General features: G+C 36.8%; 3 protein-coding genes across 6 annotated transcripts; 1 reads left to right on the top strand and 2 right to left on the bottom strand.

The window, feature by feature from the left end:
• Nucleotides 1-248: 248 nt before the first annotated feature.
• Nucleotides 249-2,561, bottom strand: LOC111798037 (transcription factor bHLH94-like). 2 transcript variants are annotated; one of them, XM_023680989.1, is made up of 3 exons: nucleotides 2,022-2,556; nucleotides 1,611-1,931; nucleotides 249-562 (listed from the first exon to the last, which is right to left on the bottom strand). In XM_023680989.1, the coding sequence occupies exons 1-3, from the start codon at nucleotides 2,328-2,330 to the stop codon at nucleotides 467-469; spliced, it is 726 nt and encodes a 241-aa protein (XP_023536757.1). In that variant the 5' UTR covers nucleotides 2,331-2,556; the 3' UTR covers nucleotides 249-466. The 2 variants fall into 2 exon arrangements, with proteins under 2 accessions (XP_023536757.1, XP_023536756.1); XM_023680988.1 differs by lacking the exon at nucleotides 249-562 and having other exon boundaries at nucleotides 1,113-1,931; nucleotides 2,022-2,561.
• A 13,512-nt stretch (nucleotides 2,562-16,073) lies between these two features.
• On the top strand, nucleotides 16,074-19,163 carry LOC111798951 (signal peptidase complex subunit 3B-like). 3 transcript variants are annotated; one of them, XM_023682308.1, is made up of 7 exons: nucleotides 16,074-16,309; nucleotides 16,432-16,479; nucleotides 17,746-17,808; nucleotides 18,384-18,437; nucleotides 18,544-18,630; nucleotides 18,729-18,874; nucleotides 19,087-19,163. In XM_023682308.1, the coding sequence occupies exons 1-6, from the start codon at nucleotides 16,184-16,186 to the stop codon at nucleotides 18,852-18,854; spliced, it is 504 nt and encodes a 167-aa protein (XP_023538076.1). In that variant the 5' UTR covers nucleotides 16,074-16,183; the 3' UTR covers nucleotides 18,855-18,874; nucleotides 19,087-19,163. The 3 variants fall into 3 exon arrangements, 2 of the variants coding, with proteins under 2 accessions (XP_023538076.1, XP_023538075.1); XR_002815744.1 differs by lacking the exon at nucleotides 19,087-19,163 and adding an exon at nucleotides 18,960-19,053 and having other exon boundaries at nucleotides 16,075-16,309; nucleotides 18,729-18,927; XM_023682307.1 differs by lacking the exon at nucleotides 19,087-19,163 and having other exon boundaries at nucleotides 16,075-16,309; nucleotides 18,729-19,053.
• On the bottom strand, nucleotides 18,998-24,500 carry LOC111798950 (increased DNA methylation 2-like). Its single transcript, XM_023682305.1, has 4 exons — nucleotides 24,279-24,500; nucleotides 24,032-24,194; nucleotides 20,338-21,287; nucleotides 18,998-19,481 (listed from the first exon to the last, which is right to left on the bottom strand). Exons 3-4 carry the CDS (start codon nucleotides 21,260-21,262, stop codon nucleotides 19,237-19,239), a joined length of 1,170 nt encoding a protein of 389 aa, XP_023538073.1. The 5' UTR covers nucleotides 21,263-21,287; nucleotides 24,032-24,194; nucleotides 24,279-24,500; the 3' UTR covers nucleotides 18,998-19,236.
• Nucleotides 24,501-24,725: the final 225 nt, after the last annotated feature.

The following is a 24,725-nucleotide window of genomic DNA, read 5'->3' as shown; positions in this document are numbered from 1 at the left end:
AAGCAGATAATATCTACTAGTGGTGGACTTACACTGTTACAAATGATATCAGAGCTAGTCACCCGACAATGCGAGACACTGGTCAGAGTAGGGCTAAACCCTCTCCACAGTAGACACATTTTAAAACCGTGAGGCACACGACGACGATAGATAACAAGCTAAAACTAACGAAAAACGGATAAGGGTGGACTTCAACTTTTCTTCACAGCCCATGGATTCTAGACCAGAAGCATTTAACCAAAAAGCACTTTTCAGATTTGAATCAGACCTTAAAATTTCAATTCAAACTCCTTTTTTCATGGAGATTTGCAGAGAAAACTGCTTTTTTCCCCTTCTTCCAAGAACATCGAAGAACAAACCAACTGATTAAATTTACAAATTCTTCAGAAATTAAACATAAAAATTGAAAGAACTGAGCTTAGAACACAATGTTCAATCCAAAAACAACACCAAATTTCACAAATTATCAGTTCATAACAGATTCCTCTTCGATTCTACTAAGCAACTGATGTAGAGCACAAGCAATTTCATCAACAGAGCTCAGCTTGCAGTCATCTTCAACCTACAAACAACAAATCCAAGCGTTTTTTTGAACCAAAAAACATAAACCCATTTCAAAAATGAATCTTTAGGTTAGAAATCACGAATCTCCGCAATTGTATGATATTGTCTACGATCATTCCCTCGAACAAAGTACACTATAGAGCCTCTCCTGAGGCCTATAGAGCCCTCGAACAACCTCCACTTAATCGAGGTTCGACTCTTTCTCTAGAGCCCCCTCGAACAAAGTACACTATAGAGCCTCCCCTGAGGCCTATGGAGCCCTCGAACAACCTCTGCTTATTCGAGGTTCGTACACTATAGAGAGCCTCCCTTGAGACCTATGGAGCCCTCGAACAACGGCTTTATTTGGACTTCTCCAAAAGAACTCATACTAATGAAGATGTATTCCTTACTTATAAATCCAGGATCATTCTCTAAATTAGCCAATGTGGGACAATCCTCAACGATCCTCCCCTCAAACAAAGTACATTAGAGCCTCCTCGAAGGCCTATGGAGCCCTCGAACAACTTCCTCTTCATCGAGGCTTGACTCCTTCTCTAGAGTTCTCGAACAAAATACACCCTTTCGAGACTCACGACTTCTTTGTTCGACATATGAGGATTCTATTGACATGACTAAATTAAAGGCATGACTTTGACACCATGTGAAGAATCACGAATCTCCACAATGGTATGATATTGTCCACTTTGAGCATAAGCTCTCATTGCTTTCTTTTTAGGTTTCCCAAGAGGCTTCATATCGATGGAGAACCTTACTTGTAAACCCATAATCATTCCCTAAATTAACAAACATTCCTCCCCTCCAACAAAGTACATTATAGAGCCTCCCCTTAGGCCTATGGAGCCCTCGAACAACCTCCCTTTAATCGAGGCTCGACTCATTCTCTAGAGTTTTCGAACAAAGTACACCCTTTATTCGATCTTCACTTTTGACTATCTTTCGTGGCTCATAACTTCTGAGGATTCTATTATCATGACTAAGTTTAGAGCATGACTCTGATACCACGTTAGAAATAACGATTCTTCACAATGGTACGATAAGCTAACCTTAACACTGAGACAGTAATGAACAACTTGGTTCATCGTTGAGATATTGAGATGAAGAACAGAGAGGAACAGAGCTTGCAATCCAGCTACAATTTTCAAGACCTGTTTTGGTCGTTTTTTTGATCTGATCTTCAAATTTGCATGATTTTCCACCATTGTTACTTCAATATCAGCAATGGAGGAGCTATGAGTTTGTGAAGATGAAGAACAAGAAGAAGAACAAGAAGAACAAGAACTTGAATCTGTTGAGAGAAACTGCACTTGTTGTTCTAATTCCTTAACGAAATTTATAGCTCCACCAACGATTGAAGCTTGATCTCCCTGAAATAACAAGAACCCATTTCGAAATCTGTTTGGATAGAAGGAAAATCAAAAGGAAAATGAAAGAAAATGAAGGAAAATGAGAGATACTCTTTGAATATATGAATCTGGCATTAAAGAACGAAGAACAGAGAGATATTCATTCATCTGTTTTCTTCGATTTCGTTCAACAGCGATGTGGGTCATTCTTTGATTCTCGATTTCTTGTTTGTTCTTGCGGGATTTGGGTCGTCGTTTTCTTGGCTTAACTGGGTTTGGTGTTCTTGATTCGAGCTCCAATGGCGGATTTTCTGTTTGTTTCTCGGGAAAATCAAGAGGGATTTGAGGATATTCAAAGCTGAGGCCTCCAGCAAACAAGGAGTAAAGATCTTGAGAGAAAACAACAGCTTCTAATGCCATTTTTCTCTTGATTTTGGATCAAAATCAGTGATTTTAAGTGAAACCCATTTGAAAAAGATGGAAAATGATGAGAAAAATGGGGTTTTTAAAGGGTTTTGATGAACAAATCTACAGAATATTGCACGTGAAGGAGTAAGAGAAAGAAGGGAAAAAAGACATATGAACACATAATAATAAACACACCCATCTTGTTCTTGAGACCCACAAGTTATTTCAATGGAATTTTTTTGAAAATGATGCTAACCAAAAAAAAAAAANTTTCGTGATTTTTTTTTTCGAGTTAATTTAGATGGGAAAGTTTTTGTTTTTGTCTTTTCGTTGTGTCGACTACTGTCAATCGTGTTTCGTCGTTTAGGTTACAGTTTGATTGTAGCTATATCGTGTCATTGTCGAATCATATGGTAGTAAAATTTTCGTCTAAAATTACATGTTGATCGAGTTTATTATAGTGATTAAAGATTTGTGTTTTTTGAAATTGTTATCGATTGATCCAAAAAGTAGAAATTCATATGACTCGATAATACGACCAATCCAAACTGCCCAACCCAAACCGTAAATATTGGGTTCGGTTGAATTTTTAAAAAATCGAAAATTTTCGTTCAGTTTGCAGGTTGATATATATATATATATATAACGAGACCTGGGAGGCAGACCATTTTGCTTTTGATTTAGGGGGAAACCCAGCTGCTGACGGTCGGGCGGGAAAAAACATTGACCCGCGAACCTGCCCAAACAAGGAAGGGGGGCGAAGACCTACGCTCCTACTTACAAACGAAAGGCTACTTTCCAAGCTGAATCAGACTGAATATACACTGAATACGACAGATTCACAAATGACTAAATCAGTCCGAACATGAAAAGCTATCTTGTGAATAGAGGAAAAGAAAAGAACCACAAAATCCGAGGGAAGTGAAGCAAGGAGAGTTATTCCGTAGAAATTTTAGTAGAGTTATTCCTATGACCCGATAACTCGACCAATCCAAACAATAAATGTTGGGTCGGGTTAAATTTTTGAAAAATCGAAAAACTCGGTTCAGTTTGTAAATAGGGTGTTACAATCCAACTCTACCCGGCTTTTATTAAAAATATTTAAAATTTGTAATTAATGTTAATGTTAGTGATGTCGGTAACTTATAAAATTTTTATATTAGAATTTTATGAAAATTTAGTTATTAATGTAATATGTATTGTGGAAAAAAATAACCCGACAACCTAATCTAACGCAACCCGAAAATAGAAGGTAAGGTTGAGTTAGGTTGTTAACTCTGACCCGAACAACTGAAAATTTTGAATGGGTCGAAAAGAATAATTTCATTTTAGAAAAAAACCATTTTTATGTTTTCATTTTATTCATAATTTGAATTTTAAATTTTAAAATGATAAAAAAAACTTCAATAAATATAATAAACTCAATTTAATTTTTTTGTTAAATTAAGAATATATAATAATTATACAAATTTTATAACAAAGAAGAACATATTCATAAATTAATAATAATAATAATAATAATAATAAAAAAGAGATAATTTGTTCCAATATAATTTAAAGAATTAAATGGAATTAAAATGGAAAGTTTTGGGAGTTAAAGTGGGTGGGGAATATTTTGGATAGTGAAAGAAGTGGGAAAGTTTGGTACCAAACATCATAATTGTTCATATTTTTTGTGACAATATTTTTTAATTTGTAAAGTGAATTGTCATTCATTTCAAATTTAGAAAGCTACCTCTCCAAAATAAAAACAAAAATTTAATACTTAGATAAAAAAACGGTAATAATTTGGTTGTCAACGCCCGTTAACTAGTCGGGTATCAGTATTTTCTTATAAATTATGGATATGTATTGTCAATTTAAGCATAGTTCAATTGGTTTAGATACCGATTCTAAGATTAAAATCGTTGAATTGAGAAATAAATTAGGGGTGTTTAGAAAATTCGATGATAGAAAAAAAAAATATAATAAAGGGCTATGAACGGATTTTTTTTAGTTGGGTTGTTTCATGAGTTTTCTTATTATTGTACGAGTTGAATAGAATTCAGGGTGTTTAGAAAATTCGATGATAAAAAAAAATATGATAAAGGGTTATGAACGGATTTTTTTTTAGTTGGGTTGTTCTATGAGTTTTCTTATAATTGGACCGAGTTGAATAGAATTCAGGGTGTTAGAAAATTCGATGATCAAAAAAATCTGATGAAGGGTTATGAACGGATTTTTTTTTAGTTGGGTTGGTTCATGAGTTTTCTTATAATTGTACGAGTTGCACAGAATTCGGGGTGTTTAGAAAGTTCGATGATAGAAACAAAATCTGATGAAGGGTTATGAATGGATTTTTTTTAGTTGGGTTGTTTCATGAGTTTTCTTATAATTGTACGAGTTGAACAGAATTCGCGGTGTTTAGAGAATTCGATGATAAAAAAAAAATCTGATAAAGGGTTATGAACGGATTTTTTTTTAGTTGGGTTGTTCTATGAGTTTTCTTATTATTGTACCGAGTTGAATAGAATTCAGGGTGTTTAGAAAATTCGATGATCAAAAAAATCTGATGAAGGGTTATGAACGGATTTTTTTTTAGTTAGGTTGTTTCATGAGTTTTCTTATAATTGTACAGAGTTGAATAGAATGCACGGTGTTTAGAAAATTCGATGATCAAAAAAATCTGATGAAGGGTTATGAACGGATTTTTTTTTAGTTAGGTTGTTTCATGAGTTTTCTTATAATTGTACAGAGTTGAATAGAATGCACGGTGTTTAGAAAATTCGATGATCAAAAAAATCTGATGAAGGGTTATGAACGGATTTTTTTTTAGTTAGGTTGTTTCATGAGTTTTCTTATAATTGTACAGAGTTGAATAGAATGCACGGTGTTTAGAAAATTCGATGATCAAAAAAATCTGATGAAGGGTTATGAACGGATTTTTTTTTAGTTAGGTTGTTTCATGAGTTTTCTTATAATTGTACAGAGTTGAATAGAATGCACGGTGTTTAGAAAATTCGATGATCAAAAAAATCTGATGAAGGGTTATGAACGGATTTTTTTTTAGTTGGATTGTTTCATGAGTTTTCTTATAATTGTATCGAGTTGAATAGAATTCGGGGTGTTTAGAAAATTCGATGATCAAAAAAATCTAATGAAGGGTTATGAACAAATTTTTTTTTAGTTGGGTTGGTTCATGGGTTTTTCCTAAAATCTGATGAACGGTTCCGAATAATTTTTTTTAGTTGGGTTGGTTCATGAGTTTTCCTATGCTGACTCGACATTTCTTTGTATCCCTTACAATCGGGTTAAGTTACGCGACGAAGTGAATGCTATCCTCCAGCTATGAACACGAGTCATTTCAGCATGTCTTGTTCTTACTCACATACATTTGAGAAGATTTCCTAAGAGGTCGAATTGCTCTAAATAAAGTATGTTTAACCATACAATTCCAATGATTGAGCCACGGAACGTAATAACTTTCATTTCCTTGAAGTCTTTCTTAGTCATTCTATCCTCATGATCGCTCTCATTCGAAAGTGATCTCGGTTCATTCATCTGCACATCTCCAACTTACGAACATTCTCATCATACTATCCTCGTAACAAAAACTTTCAAACCCAAAACACTCGAAACCGTTATCAAAACCGTAAACCAAACATCCCTAGCTCACGAGCACACAAAATCGAAGAGTTTCAACTAACAAGATCATATGATATCAATGGTGTATAAATGAGTATAAGGAGAGTAATGGCATTGATATCATGATATGGGAATAATATTGGTGCATGGTACCATCGCTACGCACAGAGATATGAAAGAATGGTAAAAGCCTGAGATTTTGCTTACACATCTTCTGAAAGAACACTGCCCCATTTGCTTAAACAAGAAGGCTTTTTGAGTTTCTATGAGATCAGAAGAACACAGCCACAAAGCTTCATAGCTTTTAGCTACCTTTGTCAGATCCCTCTCTCTCTCTCTCTCTCTCTCTCATCCCTTTAGCCATCATAATCTTTGCAAAATATGATCATTGTTCTTACCAAATGCTTAATTATTATGAGTTTTAGTTGTTAATCTTGTAGGATTAATCTAAAATGATCGTAATTTTTAAGTATATTTGATAATCGTTTTGTTTTTTTTTTTTAGTTGTTCCGTCGGATCGGTCGTTCAAGCCTTTGGTCTCTATCTGGACCCGATGAAAAAAATGGGATCACTTCTTATGGACTCGTTGAGAATTATTCTGATCTAGTTCATTGCCTATTAGAAGTAGAAGGCGCTTTGTTGGGATTGGGATACTCACGGACACAAAAAGATTGCAGTTGATTTGATAATGATCGAGTGACATTGCTTCTTCGGCCTGAATCCCTTAGATATGATACAAAATGGATTTTGTTCTATCGTTGAGCAGAGATTTCTCTATGAACAATACAAATCGGAGTTTGAAGAAGAAGAAGTGTGGGTATGTTTGTTTATTTTGTTACTTTTTGGAAACATCTTCAAAATCGAAGCTAAATTTTGAAAATTTAACGTTTTTTCATATGTAACAGCTCAAGCCCACCACTAGTAAATATTGTTCGCTTTGACTCGTTACGTATCGTCGTCAATTTCACGGTTTTAAAATGCGTCTGCCAGAGATAAGTTTCCACACCCTTGTAAGGAATGTTTCGTTTCCCTCTCCAACCGACGTGAGATCTCACAATCCACCTTGTTGGGAGCCAGCATGATACGAAACGGGCCAAATCGAACAATATCTACTTGATACTTCAAAAAAATTACAAACCCATTAAACAGTTTTTAAAATTCACAAACTTGCATGACCAGTCCTTAACATTTTCTCGACTAAACCTAATCATTTCAGCGTCGAACCTAAATCATTTGCGCAAAACTTCCCGACACTTCCAGACCCGTCTTTTCTTTTCTTTTTGTGTTTTCTTGGCCAAACAAGAACCAACAAGAAAAGGGTTGGAATTTGAATAGGGGTTTGAGAATAATGAAAGAAAGAGAAAGAGAAGAGGTTTTGTTTTGTTTGCTTTTTGAGAAATGAAAATGAAAGAACAAAAATTGTGACAAAATTATTGATATTTTGTTGTTGTAAATAATAAAAAAAAACGACCAATCTCAGATTTCTACTCTATGTTTTAGCCTTTGTCTCTTTTTGTTCGCAATTTAACGTAGAAGACACCAACATGCAATTCACACAGACAAGATCTGTCTGTCCTTTACCTCAAAATTAAACATATCAACCCTACATATATATATATATATATATTTGTCACCATCGCACTTTTGATGACAGCGGATTTGTGATTGTGCGGCACTCACTTTCCAGCGAGGAGTGAGTTAAGCCAATTCATTCTTGCGTCGCCTAAGCCCAAGCGACGTATGCTCGAGCCTCTGGCATCGGTTCAAGAAGAAAGTTTTAAAAAACGGGGGCAGAGAGATTTCAAAAGAGAGTTTTGAAAGCAAGATTTGAGAGATTGAAATTGGTGTTATATGTGATGCAAGCAAAAAAGCAACAACAACGGCTTAGACATATGACTGTCGAGTAGGGGGTATATATATGTATATCGCACTTTTGATGGCAGCGGACTTGCGATTGCTTATCTATCTATATATATATATATATATATATATATATATATATATATATATATATATCGCACTTTTGATGGTAGCGGACTTGCGATTGTGCAGCACTCACTTCCCAACCAGAAGTGAGTTAAGCCAATTCATTCTTGCGTCGTCTAAGGCCAAGTGACGTATACTCGAGCCTTGGCCCCAGTTCAAGAAGAAAGTTATAGAAAACAGGGGTAGAGAGATTTCGAAAGAGGGTTTTAAAGCAAGATTTGAGAGATTGAAATTGGTGTTATATGTGATACAAGCAAAAAGACAACAACAACGGCTTACAGCATATAACTATCGGGTAGGGGGTATGTGTGTGTGTATATATATATATATATATATATATACCTGTCACAATCGCACTTTTGATGGAAGCGGGCTTGAGATTGTGCGGCACTCACTTCCCAGTCAGAAGTGAGTTAAATCAATTCATTCTTGCGTTGCCTAAGGCCAAACGACGTATGCTCGAGCCTCTAGCCTCGGTTCAAGAAGAAGGTTTTAGAAAATGGGGGCAGGAGAGATTTTGAAAGAGAGTTTTGAAAGCAAGATTTGAGAGATTGAAATTGGCATTACATGTGATGCAAGCAAAAAAGCAACAACAACTGCTTACAACATATAACTATTGGGTAGAGGGTATATATATATATATATTCTTCAATGATTTTATACCCATATGAGATAATTTGATGGGAAGTGAAAGGGAATGGATGATAGATAGAGGGAATACTCAATGACTGAGTAAATGACAGATATATGAATGAACCGATACCACGTGGAATGAGATTTGGAAGAATTAAACGTTACTTCCTATACCAATAACATGCAGTATTCTTTTCGGTGGCTTAATCATAAGAACTCAAAAATTATACGTGTTTGGCTCTGAGCAATTTTATGTTAGGTGACCTCGTGAGAATTTTTTTTTGGGAATCATGTGAGTCAAGATAAAACATGCTAAAAGAACCCGTGTTGTCGTGGAGATAATCTTCACTATTTGAAGTAATTTAAGACGATCGTTGATTCGTGGGGGTAATATGGTCGTGTCGTTGGAGAATGTCAGGGGTCATCGAGTGATGAATTTGAATTTCAGGTTTCCTTAGCATGAGACGTTATACTCTTACAATTATAACTTTGTAATAATTGAGATTTACCTTCTCGAATCAACATTCACGTGGAGTTCGATAATTTTTTAGGTTTTATTATCTTAACATAACATCTCGAGCCAACCAAGATACAACTCAATTTCTTACACATGGTTCTATGTACAATACGTTCATATACACCAAACTCGATAGTCATGCACCCTAGACCTCTCTAGATATGCATTACTTTCATGTATTTAGAACCTCGGGACATCCACGAACATGCATGCTTCAACATTCAATGGATTTTACGTAAATACGGGTTCAACATTCAAAACATCAATTTAATAACACGATGCAATATAGAATGAAGTTAGGAAGTCTAGATCAGCTCTCTTGAATCCCGCTTCCCAAATCTAATTCAACCACGATGCAAATAGGTCCGATGAACTAAAATTTAACCAAAAATTATCTCAAAAGCAAGAATCGATACCTAAAATTGACGGGTTTTACCCAAATTCTTAGATCTCGACACATCGAGCTTGCTTTAGTGCGGTACACTAGCATGATTAAGACTACTTGTGTTCATATCCTAAAAGTTAGATGTAACTTGAGAGAGATAAGGAAGAAATTTAGCTATAAAAGTCAATACTCATAATTCCATTTTTTATCTTCGTTAAATTCACTTGTATTTGTTCGAGCGATTGGTGGACAAAATGGAAAATCGATCAAATCCCGTTTAACAATGATTTTAAAACAAAATATAGCACTCGACATCGTCCTTTGCACGACATTTCTAATCGAGTCGTTCAAATTGTTTTAAATTTGTGACCTACACTTCAAGTAGTCTTGGATTTGACCACCGACTTTGTTTCGACGTTAAATTCATGAGTTTGAACAAATTCGAAAATTATCCTCGCTTGACAAGTTTTTATAGGTAAAAATCATCATTAATCCTCGAGAATCTTTGCTCTTGGAACACAGTAGGTCTAGGTTAGGTTAGGACGTTCATACGACCTGAAAATCTGACCAACCCAGCTAATCCAACCCGAACCATAAAGGTTGAGTTGAGCTATATTTCTTTTAGTTTGGGTCGGTTCGTAGGTTGACTTTTTCCTGTTGATCAACTCGACCAACTCGAAAATAGGGTTATAATCAAACCCGACTCTACCTTATTTTTTAAATTATTATAAAGATAAGAATATTTGATCGTTGTAACCGATGTTAGTGATGCATTATAACTTACAAATGTTTGATATGTAAACTTTACGAGATTGTAGTTATTAATGTAACGTAATTGAACTGTAAATAAATAAATATTTTTTAAATTAATAATAATTTGAATTTTTAATTTAATTTGTTTAAGAAAAATCATATTTTAAATTTAACCCAAACATACCTCACAGTTCACCATACTGTTGACTGTTTGATTTCGACATAAAGTGATTCGTCATTTTCTTATTGGAAGTCTACCTTGTCTCCTCTTGTCTCCGCCGTACACGTGGCAGCTTTTAGTCACCGTACGGTCTGTTTAAAAAAACCTGGGGCTTCCTCCTAAAACCACTCTACCCCCACCCACACACTGCCTTCATCAGATTTTGCCACGTCAGATCAAATGGTTTCTTGCCACGTGGACATCAAAATTTTTTTTTGATTTAATGGAAAAATGTGTATTAATTTTTGTAATAAACCAATAAAATTCTAAATTTTTATAAATATTATAATATTTTTAGTTTTGTTTCTTAGAACTTTTAGAATTGATCTAATTATATTTTAAAATAAAAAATTAAATCTTAATTATTTATCGAATGTAACGATAAAATAAAATAAAAGTAAGATAATTCAAAAGAGATGCAATTCGATTTTTCAACTACAATACTGACTTACGCACAAAAACACGGTTTTCTTAGATTAGGTTGCAATAATTGATCGACTCTTTCTAAGATTGAATCTTTAAAAAAAAAAAAAAACGAGTCCCTTATGGGTTGTTGACCACCTTTTGAACACTCTTTAATAGTCAAACGTCTTCTCCCGGGACTTAAAATGTATTTTAACCTAGGAATATTATTATCCTAACTATTGAATTATACTCAAGTTGATAAGGGACAGTTATATATTGTGAGATCCCACATCTATCGGAGAGGGGAACGAAACATTCCTAAGAAGGGTGTGTAAACTTGTAACAGCCCAAGTACACCACTAGCAAATATTGTTCTCCTAATGTTTTCCTTCTTGGGATTCCCCTCGAGGTTTTTAAAACACGTCTGTTAGGGAAAAGCTTCTATACCCTTGTGGGATCTCACAATCCACCCCCCTCTGGGGCCAGCGTAATCGATGTAGGACCTCCCAATCCACCCCCTTTCGGGACTCAACGTCCTTGTTGGCACACCACCTAGCGTCCACCCCCCTTCGAGGTTCAGCCTCCTCGTTGACACATCACTGAATCTCGGGCTCTGATACCATTTGTAATGGCCCACTACTAGCAGATATTGTCCTCCTTGTGCCTTCTCTCTCGGGCTTCCCCTTAAGGCTTTAAAACGTGTCTACTAGGGAGAGATTTTCACGCCCTTATAACGAATGCTTCTTCTTCTCTCCAACCCATGTGGGACCTCACAAAACCTCTCCTTAACAAACCCGTCTAAAACCTCGAGAGAAAGTCCTTGCCCTTAAAGGACAATATCAATTAACGGTGAGCTTGAGCTGTTACATGCATAGATATACCACAAATCAGTATCGTGACGTGACGTTTTTATCTTAATGATGTTTATTTTAGGGAGTTCTATTAATTAAATTAAAAAACAAAGAAAGTTAATGCATGTGATAAGAATTCTAGATGGTTTATGATGAGACGTTGTTGAACCTAAAAAAGTGATCATAGCAATGCATAGTCACCACAATAATTGTTAGACAATGCATGGCTTAATGATATGATTTCAATCTTGAACCATAATTTATATTTATATTTATAATTTATTAATTTCTAGAATTGATTTTGTTTAGTTTAACTCGGTTAATCACGTCAAAAGTCACATGCAGTAAAGGTATTCATGGGTTAGGTCAGATCAGATCGGGTTCAGACTTACCTAATTAAAATGTTCAGGTCATAATCTTTTCCCGATCAAGTAACCCTTATCAAATAATGAACTCTACTCAACCCGAACTAACTCGAAATTTTGGATTTGTTGGGTTGGTGACCCGAGTGACCTACCTGAATAGAGTTCACAACTCAACCCTCTTTTGGGTTGGGTTGTCGGAATTATTTTTTTTTTAGTTATTTATGAGATTATTCCGATTATAACTAAAATCTCATAAAGTTAAAATATGAAATATTCACAAATCACTAACATCGGTTACAAACGTCAAATATTTTTTATTTTCATAATAATCTTACAAATAGGGTAGGGATAGGTTGGGTTACAAACGTCAAATATCAGCTAGATTAAGTTACTCGAGATTTCAGGTCAATAGTTTTTTTTTTTTTTTTTAATAATCGAACACAACCTTTACAAGCTAGATTAAGTTGCTCGAGGNTTTAATAATCCAACACAACCCTTACGAGCTAGATTAAGATGCTCGGGATATCAAGTCAATGAGTTATTTTTTTTGTTAATAATCCAACACGAACCTTACGAGCTAGATTAAGTTGCTCGGAATTTCAAGTCAATGAGCTTTTTTTTGTAAATAATCGAACACAACCTTTACGAGCAGATTAAGTTACTCGAGATTTCAGGTTAATGGATTTTTTTTTTAATTTTAATAATCCAACCCAACCCTTACGAGCTAGATTAAGATGCTTGAGATATCAGGTCAATGAGTTATTTTTTTGTTCATAATCCAACACAAACCTTACGAGCTAGATTACGTTGCTTGGAATTTCAAGTCAATGAGTTTATTTTTGTAAATAATCGAACACAACCTTTACGAGCTAGATTAAGTTACTCGAGATTTCAGGTCAATGAATTTTTCTTTTTTTTCTTGAGCTAGATTAAGATGCTCGGGATATCNCAACACAAACCTTACGAGCTAGATTAAGCCGCTCGGAATTTCAAGTCAATGAGATTTTTTTTGTAAATAATCGAACACAACCTTTACGAGCTAGATTAAGTTGCTCGAGATTTCAGGTCAATGATTTTTTTTTTTTGTTTTTTTGTTAATAATCCAACACAACACAACACAACTCTTACGAGCTAGATTAAGATGCTCGGGCTATAAGGTCAATGGGTTATTATTTTTTTTTTCTTGTTAATAATCCAACACAACCCTTACGAGCTAAACTAAATTGCTCGAGATTTTGTCTTTTTTTTTTCTAGAAAGAGAGGAAAAATGTGATAAAGCACAAACCAATAATTATGTCTTTTGAAATAAAATTGAATTCCTTTTCATTTTTTGGTCACATCAATACATTTTCATTATGGGTTTCTTTGAACCTAAACAAAATTACAAAATTTACACATCTAGAGAGAGAAATGCCTAGAGGGAGAGAGACCCATGTGACATACTTTTCCAACAAATCTATTAGGGTTTTGGATCCCAATGAAAATAATAATTAACTTTTTCCAAAAAGGTCATTTATCTTTTTAATATATGAGGGCTTTCCACCATGGTTTTGTAGGGTATTTGTGTAATTTCACATTGTAAAATCATCATTGCGGTACGTGTTAATCAACATAGGAGACTCGAACAGCTCACATCTACCACAAGGTAAATTACTGTTCGTTTTATTTGGAGAACGGAGGGATTATAAAGATTCTAACTTTTTTTTTAACGGATGAATCTTTCTTTGACGGATTAATGTGTAATGTTTCGAATTTTTAATATATCTTGGAACAGTCCTAAAACACTCACGGTATTGTTATGGATATGTAAAACATTTCTAGTAGATGCGTTTTAAAATCGTGAGGTTGACGGCGATACGTAATGGGCCAAAGTGGACAGTATTTGTTTATAGTAGGTTTGAGCTGTTACAACTGATATCAGAGTGTGATATCCCACATTAGTTGGGGAGGAGAATGAAACACCATTTATAAGGGTGTGGAAACCTTTCCCTAACAGACACGTTTTAAAGCATTGAGGGAAAGCCCAAAGAGTACAATATCTGCTGGCGGTGGACCTGGGCCGTTACAAATAGTATCAGAGCCAGACATTGGATTATGTGCCAGTGAGGAGCCAGACATTGTAAAATCATCACTGCGGTAAGTGTTAATCAACATAGGAGACTTGAACAGCTCACATCTACCACAAGGTAAATTACTCGAGAACGGAAGGATTCTAAAGATTCAACTTTTTTTTTTAACGGTTGAATCTTTCTTTGATTGATTAGTGTGTAACGTTTCGAATTTTTAATATATCTTGGAACAGTCCTAAAACACTCACGGTATTGTTATGGATATGTAAAACATTTCTAGTAGATGCGTTTTAAAATCGTGAGGTTGACGGCGATACGTAATGGGCCGAAGTGGACAGTATTTGTTTATAGTATGTTTGAGTTGTTACAACTGATTTGAGAGTGTGATATCCCACATTAGTTGGGAAGGAGAATGAAACACCATTTATAAGGGTGTGGAAACCTTTCCCTAGCAGACACGTTTTAAAGCCTTGAGGGGAAGCCCGAAAGGGAAAGCCCAAAGAGGACAATATTTGCTAGCGGTGGACCTGAGTCGTTACAAATGGTATCAGAGCTGAACACCGGACTATGTGCCAACGAGGAGGTTGTCCCCGAAGGGGAGTAGACACGAGGGAGTGTGTCAATAAGGGGGGTGGATTTGGCAAGGGTCCCACATCGATTGAAGAAAGGAACGAGTGCCAGCGGAGACACTGGGCCCTGAAGGGGGGTGAATTTGGCGAGGATCCCACATCAATTGGAGAAAGGAACGAGTGTCAGCGGGGACGTTACATAAGTCTTGAGGGGAAGTCCGAAAGGGAAAGTCCAAATAGGACAATATCTGCTAGCGGTGGGGGTCTGGGCCGTTACATAACTAGTATCAGTGCTAGATATCGAGTGGTGTGCCAGCGAGAACCCTGGTCCCCAAGGAAGTGGATTGTGAAATCCCATATCGGTTGAAGAGGAAAACGAAACATTTACTATAAAGATGTAGAGACTTCTCTCTAGTATACACGTTTTAAAACTGTGAGATTGACGTTTAACGTTTAGGCTTTTAAATCAGATTTAAATCTAAAAGTTATTATTTTCATTTTTAATTATTGTTCTTTAAAGAGGCCCAATAATTCATAATTGTTTTGGCCCAGCTTTGGTTAAAGTGGATTATGGGCCATTGAAATGCATGTTTACATAGAGGAGTAGGGGTATAATGGGAAATTGGCCGTTGCCATTCAAAATTTCAAATTGAATTTAGGTTAAATTAACCAATAATTAAAAAAAAAACACCTAAAATTTCTACTTTATCTCCAAAATACCCCTAAATTTTTAAAGTAGCTTTGTTAGATCGATAAGATATCAACGAACAAAACTAAATTTAAGAGATTGACTCGACCACTATTAGTCTACAAAACCCCGAACTCCTTTAATAGCAAATTAGTATTACAAATAATTAAAACTTGTCGAGAGCGTTCATTCCACGTATAGGTTCTTTTGGTACTTGCTCGGGTTCTGAAACTTAAAACTCAAAACGTATGTTTTTAAAACTATGGTGGCGAACAAACGAATTAAATTAAAAACTTAGATTTCATAATAGAAAATTTGTTTATTTATTTTTAAATTTAACTTAAAATTCAAATACATCTATTTAAATCATAAATATTAAAATTAAAAAAAAATTAAAAAATGTTCGGCCATACTCTTGGAATCCTACTCAGACAGAGTATGAAGAACATTTTTGACTGAGAATGAGATTATATTCCTCGTCCCATCTCACTTAATATAAATATTTTCAATATATATATATATTAAATTAATTTATGATATTTTAATAAAGATTATATAAAAAATAATAATAAATAAATAAATAGGTGGCTCGGAAATTTGAAAATATGGATTTGTTGGGTAACCACCGTTCCTTGAACGTGTCTCCTCCAATGAAAGAGCCCAAAACTGCCAAATCATTCGACGTTTCTTATTCCTTCTGCGATGTTCGAGACTCCATTTCTTTTCCAAGTCTCTCGCGTTGTTTCTTCTCTTTTTCTCTCCTCCTCCTCCTCTCTGGCTGCGAGGAACCCATTTGAAGAATGCATTCATTTGGGTATCGAGCCAACGCTTTGGTGACCTTTGCGGCTACCATACTTGCTATCATTTGTGGTCTGGCTTCGTTTTCTGATACCCTTAAATCGCCTTCACCCACGGCACAAGTTCAGGTCTCTCTTATCTCTTTCTGGGTTTTTGTTTTCTCTCTTCCTTTTCCATCTGTGGCTTGAATTCTCTTGGATTTTGGTTGGTTTTTGATACTCATTTGGTGATTTGATTTGATACACATTAGGTTTTGAGTATCAATTGGTTTCAGAATCAACCTAATGGAAACGATGAGGTATGGTTTCATTGGCTTTTCTCTTTGGGTTTGTGGAAATTTCTGTGAGGAGAGGGATTTTGAGGTTGATTGTGTAGTTGATTTCGTTTTGAGAACGTGCTGAGATTTACCATCTTTTGGAGTTCATGGTTTGTTCTTTGTTGTGATGAATTGGGAGATTCTTGTAGCTGAAAATGATTGAAAATGGCTGGGGAGAAGACCCAATAGATTAGTGTGAGATCCCACGTCGGTTGGAGATGAGAAGGAAACATTCCGTATAAGGGTGTGGAAACCTTTCCCTAGTAGACGCGTTTTAAAACCGCGAGGCTGACGGTGATACGTAATGGGCCAAAGCGGACAACATCTACTAACGGTGGACTTAGGCTGTTACAAATGGTATCAGAGCGGACAACATCTACTAACGGTGGACTTAGGCTGTTACAAATGGTATCAGAGTCAAACAGAAGGCAATGTGTTAATGAGGACGCTGGACCTCAAGGAGGGTGAATTGTGAGGTCCCAGGTTGGTTGGAGAGGGGAACGGATGATTCCTTATAAGGGTGTGGAAACCTCTCCCTAACAGACACTTTTTAAAAACTGTGAGGCTGACATTGATACATAACGAGCCAAAATGGACAAAATCTACTAGCGGTGGGCTTGAGTTATTACAAATGGTATCAGAGCCAAATAAACACTAGGCAGTGTGCCAGCGAAGACTCTAGGCCTCAAAAGATGGTGGATTGTGATATTTCACATGGGTTGGAGGGAGGAACAAAGGATTCCTTATAAGGGTGTGGAAACCTCTCCTTAGCACATGCGTTTTAAAAATCGTGAGACTAACGGTGATACATAACGAGCTAAGGCGGACAATATCTACTAGCAGTGGGCTGTAGCTGTTACAAATGGTATCAGAGCCAAACAGACACCAGGCAATGTGTCAACGAGGACGTTGGGCCTCAAGGAGGGTGGATTGTGAGATCCCACCTTGGTTGGAGAGGGGACGAAACATTCCTTATAAGGGGGTAGAAACCTCTCCCTAACAGACGTGTCTTAAAAACCGTGAGGCTAACGACTATACGTAACAAGCCAAAGCGAACAATATCTACTAACAGTGGGTTTAGACCCTTAAAAAGGGCCTCCTTCAGTTCTTCACAGCACTTTTTTCAACCAATGTGCTTAATAACTCGCTATAACCAAAGAAAAGTAGTCAATATTTGTTGTTGATAAGGGTAAATGAGATTCTTTGCTAGAGCAGCTAATGAGCTTAGAATGTGCCTTCTTGTTGCAGGTTAGCATGACTTTAAACATATCAGCAGACTTGCAGTCATTATTTACATGGAATACAAAGCAGGTACAGTGGCAACCTATTATTCTCCTCTTTCTTTCTTGTGTTCTCAGTCCTTAGCGGTCTGGTTGGTTAACTATGATTAGGCTCCTCAACTCTAGCAAAGACTTAACTCATAAAGTACCCTAACGTTCACGCCAAACGCTAAGCCATTCTCTCTGACTCTATTACTACTAAGTCATTCTCCCCCATTTCTCATACTTCTTTGTTTAGCTTGAAGTTAATAGTGTTTTAAGGAGCAATTAGATTAGATGACGATGTTCTTTCTCCAATTTCGCTCGCTTGGAATCAGGTTTAAATTCTAGGCCCTCCTCCCTTTCTCGTTTACTGAGCGAGGAAATGAACCTCTACGACAAATATATGATAAGGTAACACCTAAAAGGGACAGTCACCATGTAGAGAGCAACTGAAAGAGTTGTATTTTCCTCCATCTTTCTTTCCCATTTTGAGGATTGAAATTTCTTGTGTTGTGTCCGTGCCTAGTTAGATCCTAATTCGGCTACCTCTCCCCAAGGCCGAACACATTTTGCATAGGGTGATCACTGATCATTGGTGGCTTCTTGCCTTCATTTGTGCAACAGGTTTTTGTGTTTCTAGCTGCTGAATATGAAACCCCAAAGAACTCCTTGAATCAGGTCTGTCTCTATTTCCTATTACAATATGTTCCTAACCTGCTTTTGAGTTTCGTCTCTTTCAGCAACCTCGACGTGACCTTCTAAATTTCCGGAATTTCATTTACAGATATCACTCTGGGACAGTATCATACCCTCCAAAGATAGCGCCAAGTTTCGAATCCATACTTCAAACAAGTATCGGTTCGTCGATCAGGTTCGCACCTCCGATCCTTTAGCACAACTTTGCCAACCAATCTATGATGATTATAAGCTTTATCCTAGAGTGACAAAGTTGTATTTCTCCTTATGCAGGGGAGCAATCTAAGAGGTAAAGAGTTTAACTTAACACTGCACTGGCATGTCATGCCAAAGACAGGGAAGATGTTTGCAAACAAATTGGTCATGTCTGGATACCGCTTGCCACAAGAATATAGATGAGCAAACTTCTCCATTGATATGTAATTTCTGAACTAAGTTTAACACAGGCTTTAGCATCAGCTTACTCAACAACATTAAAGAACACTGAACATTTTACTCAACAACATTAAAGAACACTGAACATTTTCCAAGCCATGAGTTCATCAGAAAAAGAGTTAAATTTAGCGTAATCAAATGTCCATTGACCTTTGTTCATTAATGCTGTTCTAATCTTCGAATGCCTATGTTTAAGCTAATGAAGCAGCTCATATTGGCTCAATGATCTCTACGAAGTCTAGACAAGAAAGGGGTGATGCTATGTAAAGTACATTCTATGGAGATTGAGAATTGGATCTATTTTATTATCCATTGAATCAAAGGGAGGAAGGTAAATTACCAATATTCATGGCTGAAATTCTTTCATCACAGCTCCTTCAAGAATCCCATCGATGCCAAAGTTAACTAAGAATTGTTGAGGATCAACGGGGCCAGGTAGCTGAAATGAGAGTGAAAACTCTCCTGGTGGGCACAGGTTGTGGGTTACCATTTCAAACACTTGAGAATGCTTTTTCACTGTTCTTTCACCTGTTGTTGTAACTCCTTGTATCACTACTCTGCCATCCTTTTCAACTTCACAGTTAAATTCCTCTGAATCACAATGAATCAAAAGTCTTGTCAATTTATGACAGAAAAGAACGGAAGAAAAAAGGATTGAAGTTGTAAAATTTGATTTAAAACGATCTCAGTTACGTCCTTGAAGTTGACAGCTAGATCGACTAAAGTGATATTCATCCCATCTATCAACCAAAAACGAAACATTGTCTCTATCATTTATCAGACATATCATGTCAAACATATTATCTAATAGACGTTTCATATCAACATTTTACTAACAATGTTAATAAAAGAAATAATTCAAAATTGAAAGAAGTCAACATAGCTAAGTGGTAATTAACATCTACTCCTTCCCTTGAGGTTGGAGGCTTAAATCCCGACATGCTACACTGCATTTGTGGGTACTAAATAAAATAAATGAATGAAAAACAATGATCGAAGTAAATATTATCAACAAGATTCATATATAGAGAGGAAGAAATGGTTCGTGCATCAATTTCCTCAAAACCAATTTTTTCCAAACCAATTTTTCCCCTAAGATGTGAAAACCTTAACCAAACCAAGAAGTAAGAAAATAAGAAAATGTATTTTCAAACAGTAGAATCATGTAACAGCGCTAGCAGATATTGTCTTCTTTGAGTTTTTCCTTTTGAGCTTTTTTTCAAGGTTCTAAACCACGTCCACTAGAGAGAGGTTTCACATCCTTATAAGGAATGCTTCGTTTTCCTCTCCAACCAACGTGGGATGTCACAAATCAACTTTCAAAGTAATTTCTAAAAGATATGTTCAAACAGGACTCATCGATGGGTAATGATGGATACTCTTGTAAGATAAACTGAGCAGATGCAGTAGTTATATAAGAAGATTCAGAGCATCAAAAGAAACTTACTTCCACCTCTTTTAACGCCAGGAAGCGACACACGAAACAAGTACGAGTCTTCACATTCCCCAATGTCCATCAATCCAATTATCGGTCCAACGTGCCCCATTGCTGCAGTTCCAGTCAATGCAAATCCTGTATCGTTAGCAGCTACGAGACTCGCCCAATCTTCTTCACATGGTTGTCTGGGAAGAAATAGCATTGCTGGACCAAATTTCTTCTCCTCAAGATTACAGTCATATTTAGTTTGAGGAGGTGTCAAGCTACCATTATATGAACCACTACGAACAGAGTCATATTGCAACTCATCTTTAAGAGGAGAGAACTCTTTATTTGATGTATTATGATTATCTGTAGATTCAACATTGGGCGGGACCTTACGAACCGAAAAATTGTGCGACCTTGCTGCGTCTCTATCCAAAAGGAAGTCATTGAGCCCTGTTAGCCTCTTGAACCTTTCAACATCCTCAGAGTTGAGATAGCTGACATCTGGGTTATGGATAAATGAAAGGTTCTCGATAAACCTATACCAGTTCTTGGACCGAGAATGGGGATGGAGTTCGGGTGGAAACAGATCAGGAAACTGAGGAAAACTAATATCTCGTCCTTGCGCAGGGAACTTCCCTTGGAAGAACTGGTGCAGTAAAGACGTTTTCATAATAAGAGATTCATCAGCCTTCCTCAAAACATAATAAAAGATGCGCTCTACTTCCACCACCTTTATTTGAGATCCAGCAAGTTGATCAGAAGTATAGGGAGGCAATGCCGCAGCAAGCCTCTGCAGAACTGACTTCAATGGCCTTTCACCTTTGAGGTCAGGCCCAAAGTAGATACCAGCGATTAAATACAAGAGAAAATGTTGGTCACCATCTGGTGTTTTAGTTGGCATAACAGTTAAGGGAGATTTTGAATCCTGGGGAAAGCTACCATCCATTGCAGTAGCAGACGCCAAATAGAACCTACAACAAGAAGAAGTTGCAAATTGAAATAACAGGTAAAAACAAGATAAATTGCAATCATCTGGAAAGAATGCCCCTTTTATGTCCCTCCCTTCCCACATCCTCATATGCATGGATCCATACTAACATACAGTAAAGGGCTAACCAAAAATCCACCCACCTTCTTGTTCTAAGCCTAGAACATGAATTTGATTCTAATATCAATGGAGGGTCAAAAGACGGGGTGAAAGACTAGACAACTTCAATAAAACCCACGAGCGCTTGCATATGAGGGGGGAAAGCCTTTTTATCGTATTGGATATCCAGAGTTATCATTGTTAAATCAAGTACTATATCGAGCGAATATATGGATTTGACTGGCAGAAGTAAGCAGCTATCCAATAACTTTCTAGGATATAGAAACATTAGAGAAGACATCACCATGTTGTTGAGGATTGTTGGGCGGGAGTCCAATATCGACTAATTAAGGAGATGATCATGGGGTTATAAATAAAGAATACATATCCATTGGTATGAGGTCTTTTGGGAAAGCCAAAAGCAAAGTCATGAGAGATTATGCTCAAAGTGGACAATATCATATCATTGTGGAGGTTCGCGGTTCCTAACATGGTACCAGAGTCATGCCCTTAACTTAGCTATGTTAATAAAATACTCAAATGTCGAACAAAGAAGTTGTAAGTCTCGAAGATGTAGTAAAAAAGTGATTCAAGTGTCGAACAAAGGATGTAATTTGTTCGAGGGCTCCATAGGCATCAGGGGAGGCTCTATGGTGTACTTTATTCAAGGGGAAGATGGTTGGACGGGAGTCCCACATCGACTAAATAAGGGGATACATCCCCATTGGTATGAGACCTTTTAGGAAAAGCAAATGCAATGCCATGAGAGCTTATGGTCGAAGTGGACAATATCATACCATTGTGGATGTTCGTGATCCTAGCATGACAACTACCATTTTACAATTACAGATTTGTATTAACTCCTTCCCACATTTACTGACATCCCCATCCCCAAATTTTCTAGGAACTAATACTCAACCATTAAGCTATATTCATGTTCGTGTAGCAAAAGTGTTTAAGTCATGAACTCCTTTTGAGTCCAAAAGTTCAAATTCTCATCCCCGTATATACTAAAATAAAATGATTACAGATCTATTTTAACCACAAAGGCCACAGTAAACCTAATAGATAATAGAAAGTTCATAATTCATCTGTCATTACATAATTCAAACAGCCACGATTTAGGCGTTACACAGCCCGACTGCCATTCTATAAACTGCAATCAAATTACTCTATCTTACCAATCACTAGCAGTACATCAATTCTAAAATTCAACCTATACCAAGCTAAAAGTATAATTTGTATCAAAATTCATCCATACCAACGGCTTCCTTCCTTTCTTGGACAAAGAAAAGAGTATCTATCTACTAAGTTCTAGAATCAGCTTGAGCTAGCTTACCGAGAACATATTATCAAATTTAGCCGAAGTGGCTCCAAAACAATATTGTGAGATCTCAAATTGATTGGAGAGGGGAGCGAAGCATTCCTTATAATGGTGTAAAAATCCCTCCCTAACAGACGTTTTTTAAAACCTTGAGGGGAAGCCTTGAAGGAAAAGTCCAAAGAGGACAATATCGGCTAGCGGTGGGTTTGGTCTTATAAGGGTGTAGAAGCCTCTCCCTAGTAGACACGTTCTAAAATCTTGAGCGGTGGGTTTGGCCTTATAAGGGTGTGGAAACCTCTCCCTAGTAGACCATCTTCCTAGTAGACGCGTTTTAAAACCTTGAACGGTGGGTTTGGCCTTATAAGGGTGTGGAAACCCATCCCTAGTAGACGCGTTTTAAAACCTTGAACTGTGGGTTTGGCCTTATAAGATTGTGGTAACCTCTCCCTAGTAGACACGTTTTAAAACCTGGAACAGTGGGTTTGGTCTTATAAGGGTGTGGAAACCTCTCCCTAGTAGACTATCTTCCTAGTAGACACGTTTTAAAATCTTGAACAGTGGGCTGGCTTTATAAGGGTGTGGAAACCTCTCCCTAGTAGACGCGTTTTAAAACCTTTAACGGTAGGTTTGGCCTTATGAGGGTGTGGTAAGCTCTCCCTAGTAGACGCGTTTTAAAACCTTTAACGGTAGGTTTGGCCTTATGAGGGTGTGGTAAGCTCTCCCTAGTAGACGCGTTTTAAAACCTTTAACGGTAGGTTTGGCCTTATGAGGGTGTGGTAAGCTCTCCCTAGTAGACGCGTTTTAAAACCTTTAACGGTAGGTTTGGCCTTATGAGGGTGTGGTAAGCTCTCCCTAGTAGACGCGTTTTAAAACCTTTAACGGTAGGTTTGGCCTTATGAGGGTGTGGTAAGCTCTCCCTAGTAGACGCGTTTTAAAACCTTTAAGGGAAGCCTAGAAGTAAAAGCCTAAAAAGAACAATATATGCTAGCGATGAGATAGGGCAGGGCAGTTACAAATATTCTCCCAGATGCATAGACTTTCCGATTGAAAATGTGGAGATTATACAATTTGGCCCTAATGTTAAACTAAGAACACACGGTGTTTTTTCCAAAACCCAGCAAGCAAACATGGCTCATAATAATCCAAAATGGGCTCAGCTCATCCACAAATCTAAACTACTTCCTATCCAATTATCAAGCCAGTATCATTCGAATTCAACAAGACAGTCATAGCTAAGACATTCGCAAGTTCAAAGACGAATGAGGGCATTCATTAGGTTCCATTCAAATTCCGCCAAACCTTACCTGATTGGAAGGAATCAAGACATGAGATAGCTTAAGCAGGCATTTCGAGGTCAGCAGATCGAAACACAGGCGCAATCAGTACCAGATCATAAAAATCCCCAAAAACTCCGAATTACCATCGATTCCAAGGCAAGACTCAAGAACAGAGCATCCGTATCAAAACCTACGGAGAAATGGTTGAGGTTGCATCAAACAAACAATAATAGAGCCGCACAATCGAGCAGTGGAAGATCGAAAGAAAACTTACAGACGAAATGTTGAAGAAAAGTTCAAGAATCCACCGGTGAGGAATCTTTCGATTAACCAACCACCGATTTTTCGTTACTAGATTTTGGCTACAATCAATCAATTAAAGACTAAATAACTCCCCACATCAAACCCATTTCACAATTTCACCTAAATTATCTCATTTCTTCCTTGTCTTCTCTTTTCTCTTTTATTTATTATGTTCTTTTTCTTCTCTCTCCTCTCTCATCTCACCATATAGCTTGAGAGCATCTTCAATACTATAATGATTGTTTGTCTACAATTAGTTCAATTGGTCTAACAAAACTACATTTGAAGTTGAATGACGTTCACAGTTTTAAAATGCGTTTTTCTAGAGAGATGAGGTTTTCACACCCTTATGTGGGGCCCAACATCTACGAGGGAAAGGAGGTGTCCACACTCTTATGGGGCCAGCGTTTACTAGGGA

This window comes from Cucurbita pepo, chromosome LG07, assembly GCF_002806865.2.
Source record: "Cucurbita pepo subsp. pepo cultivar mu-cu-16 chromosome LG07, ASM280686v2, whole genome shotgun sequence".
Classification (NCBI taxonomy): Eukaryota; Viridiplantae; Streptophyta; class Magnoliopsida; order Cucurbitales; family Cucurbitaceae; genus Cucurbita; species Cucurbita pepo.
Note: the sequence above shows the minus strand (reverse complement) of the source record. Positions and strands in the feature narration are given on the sequence as shown.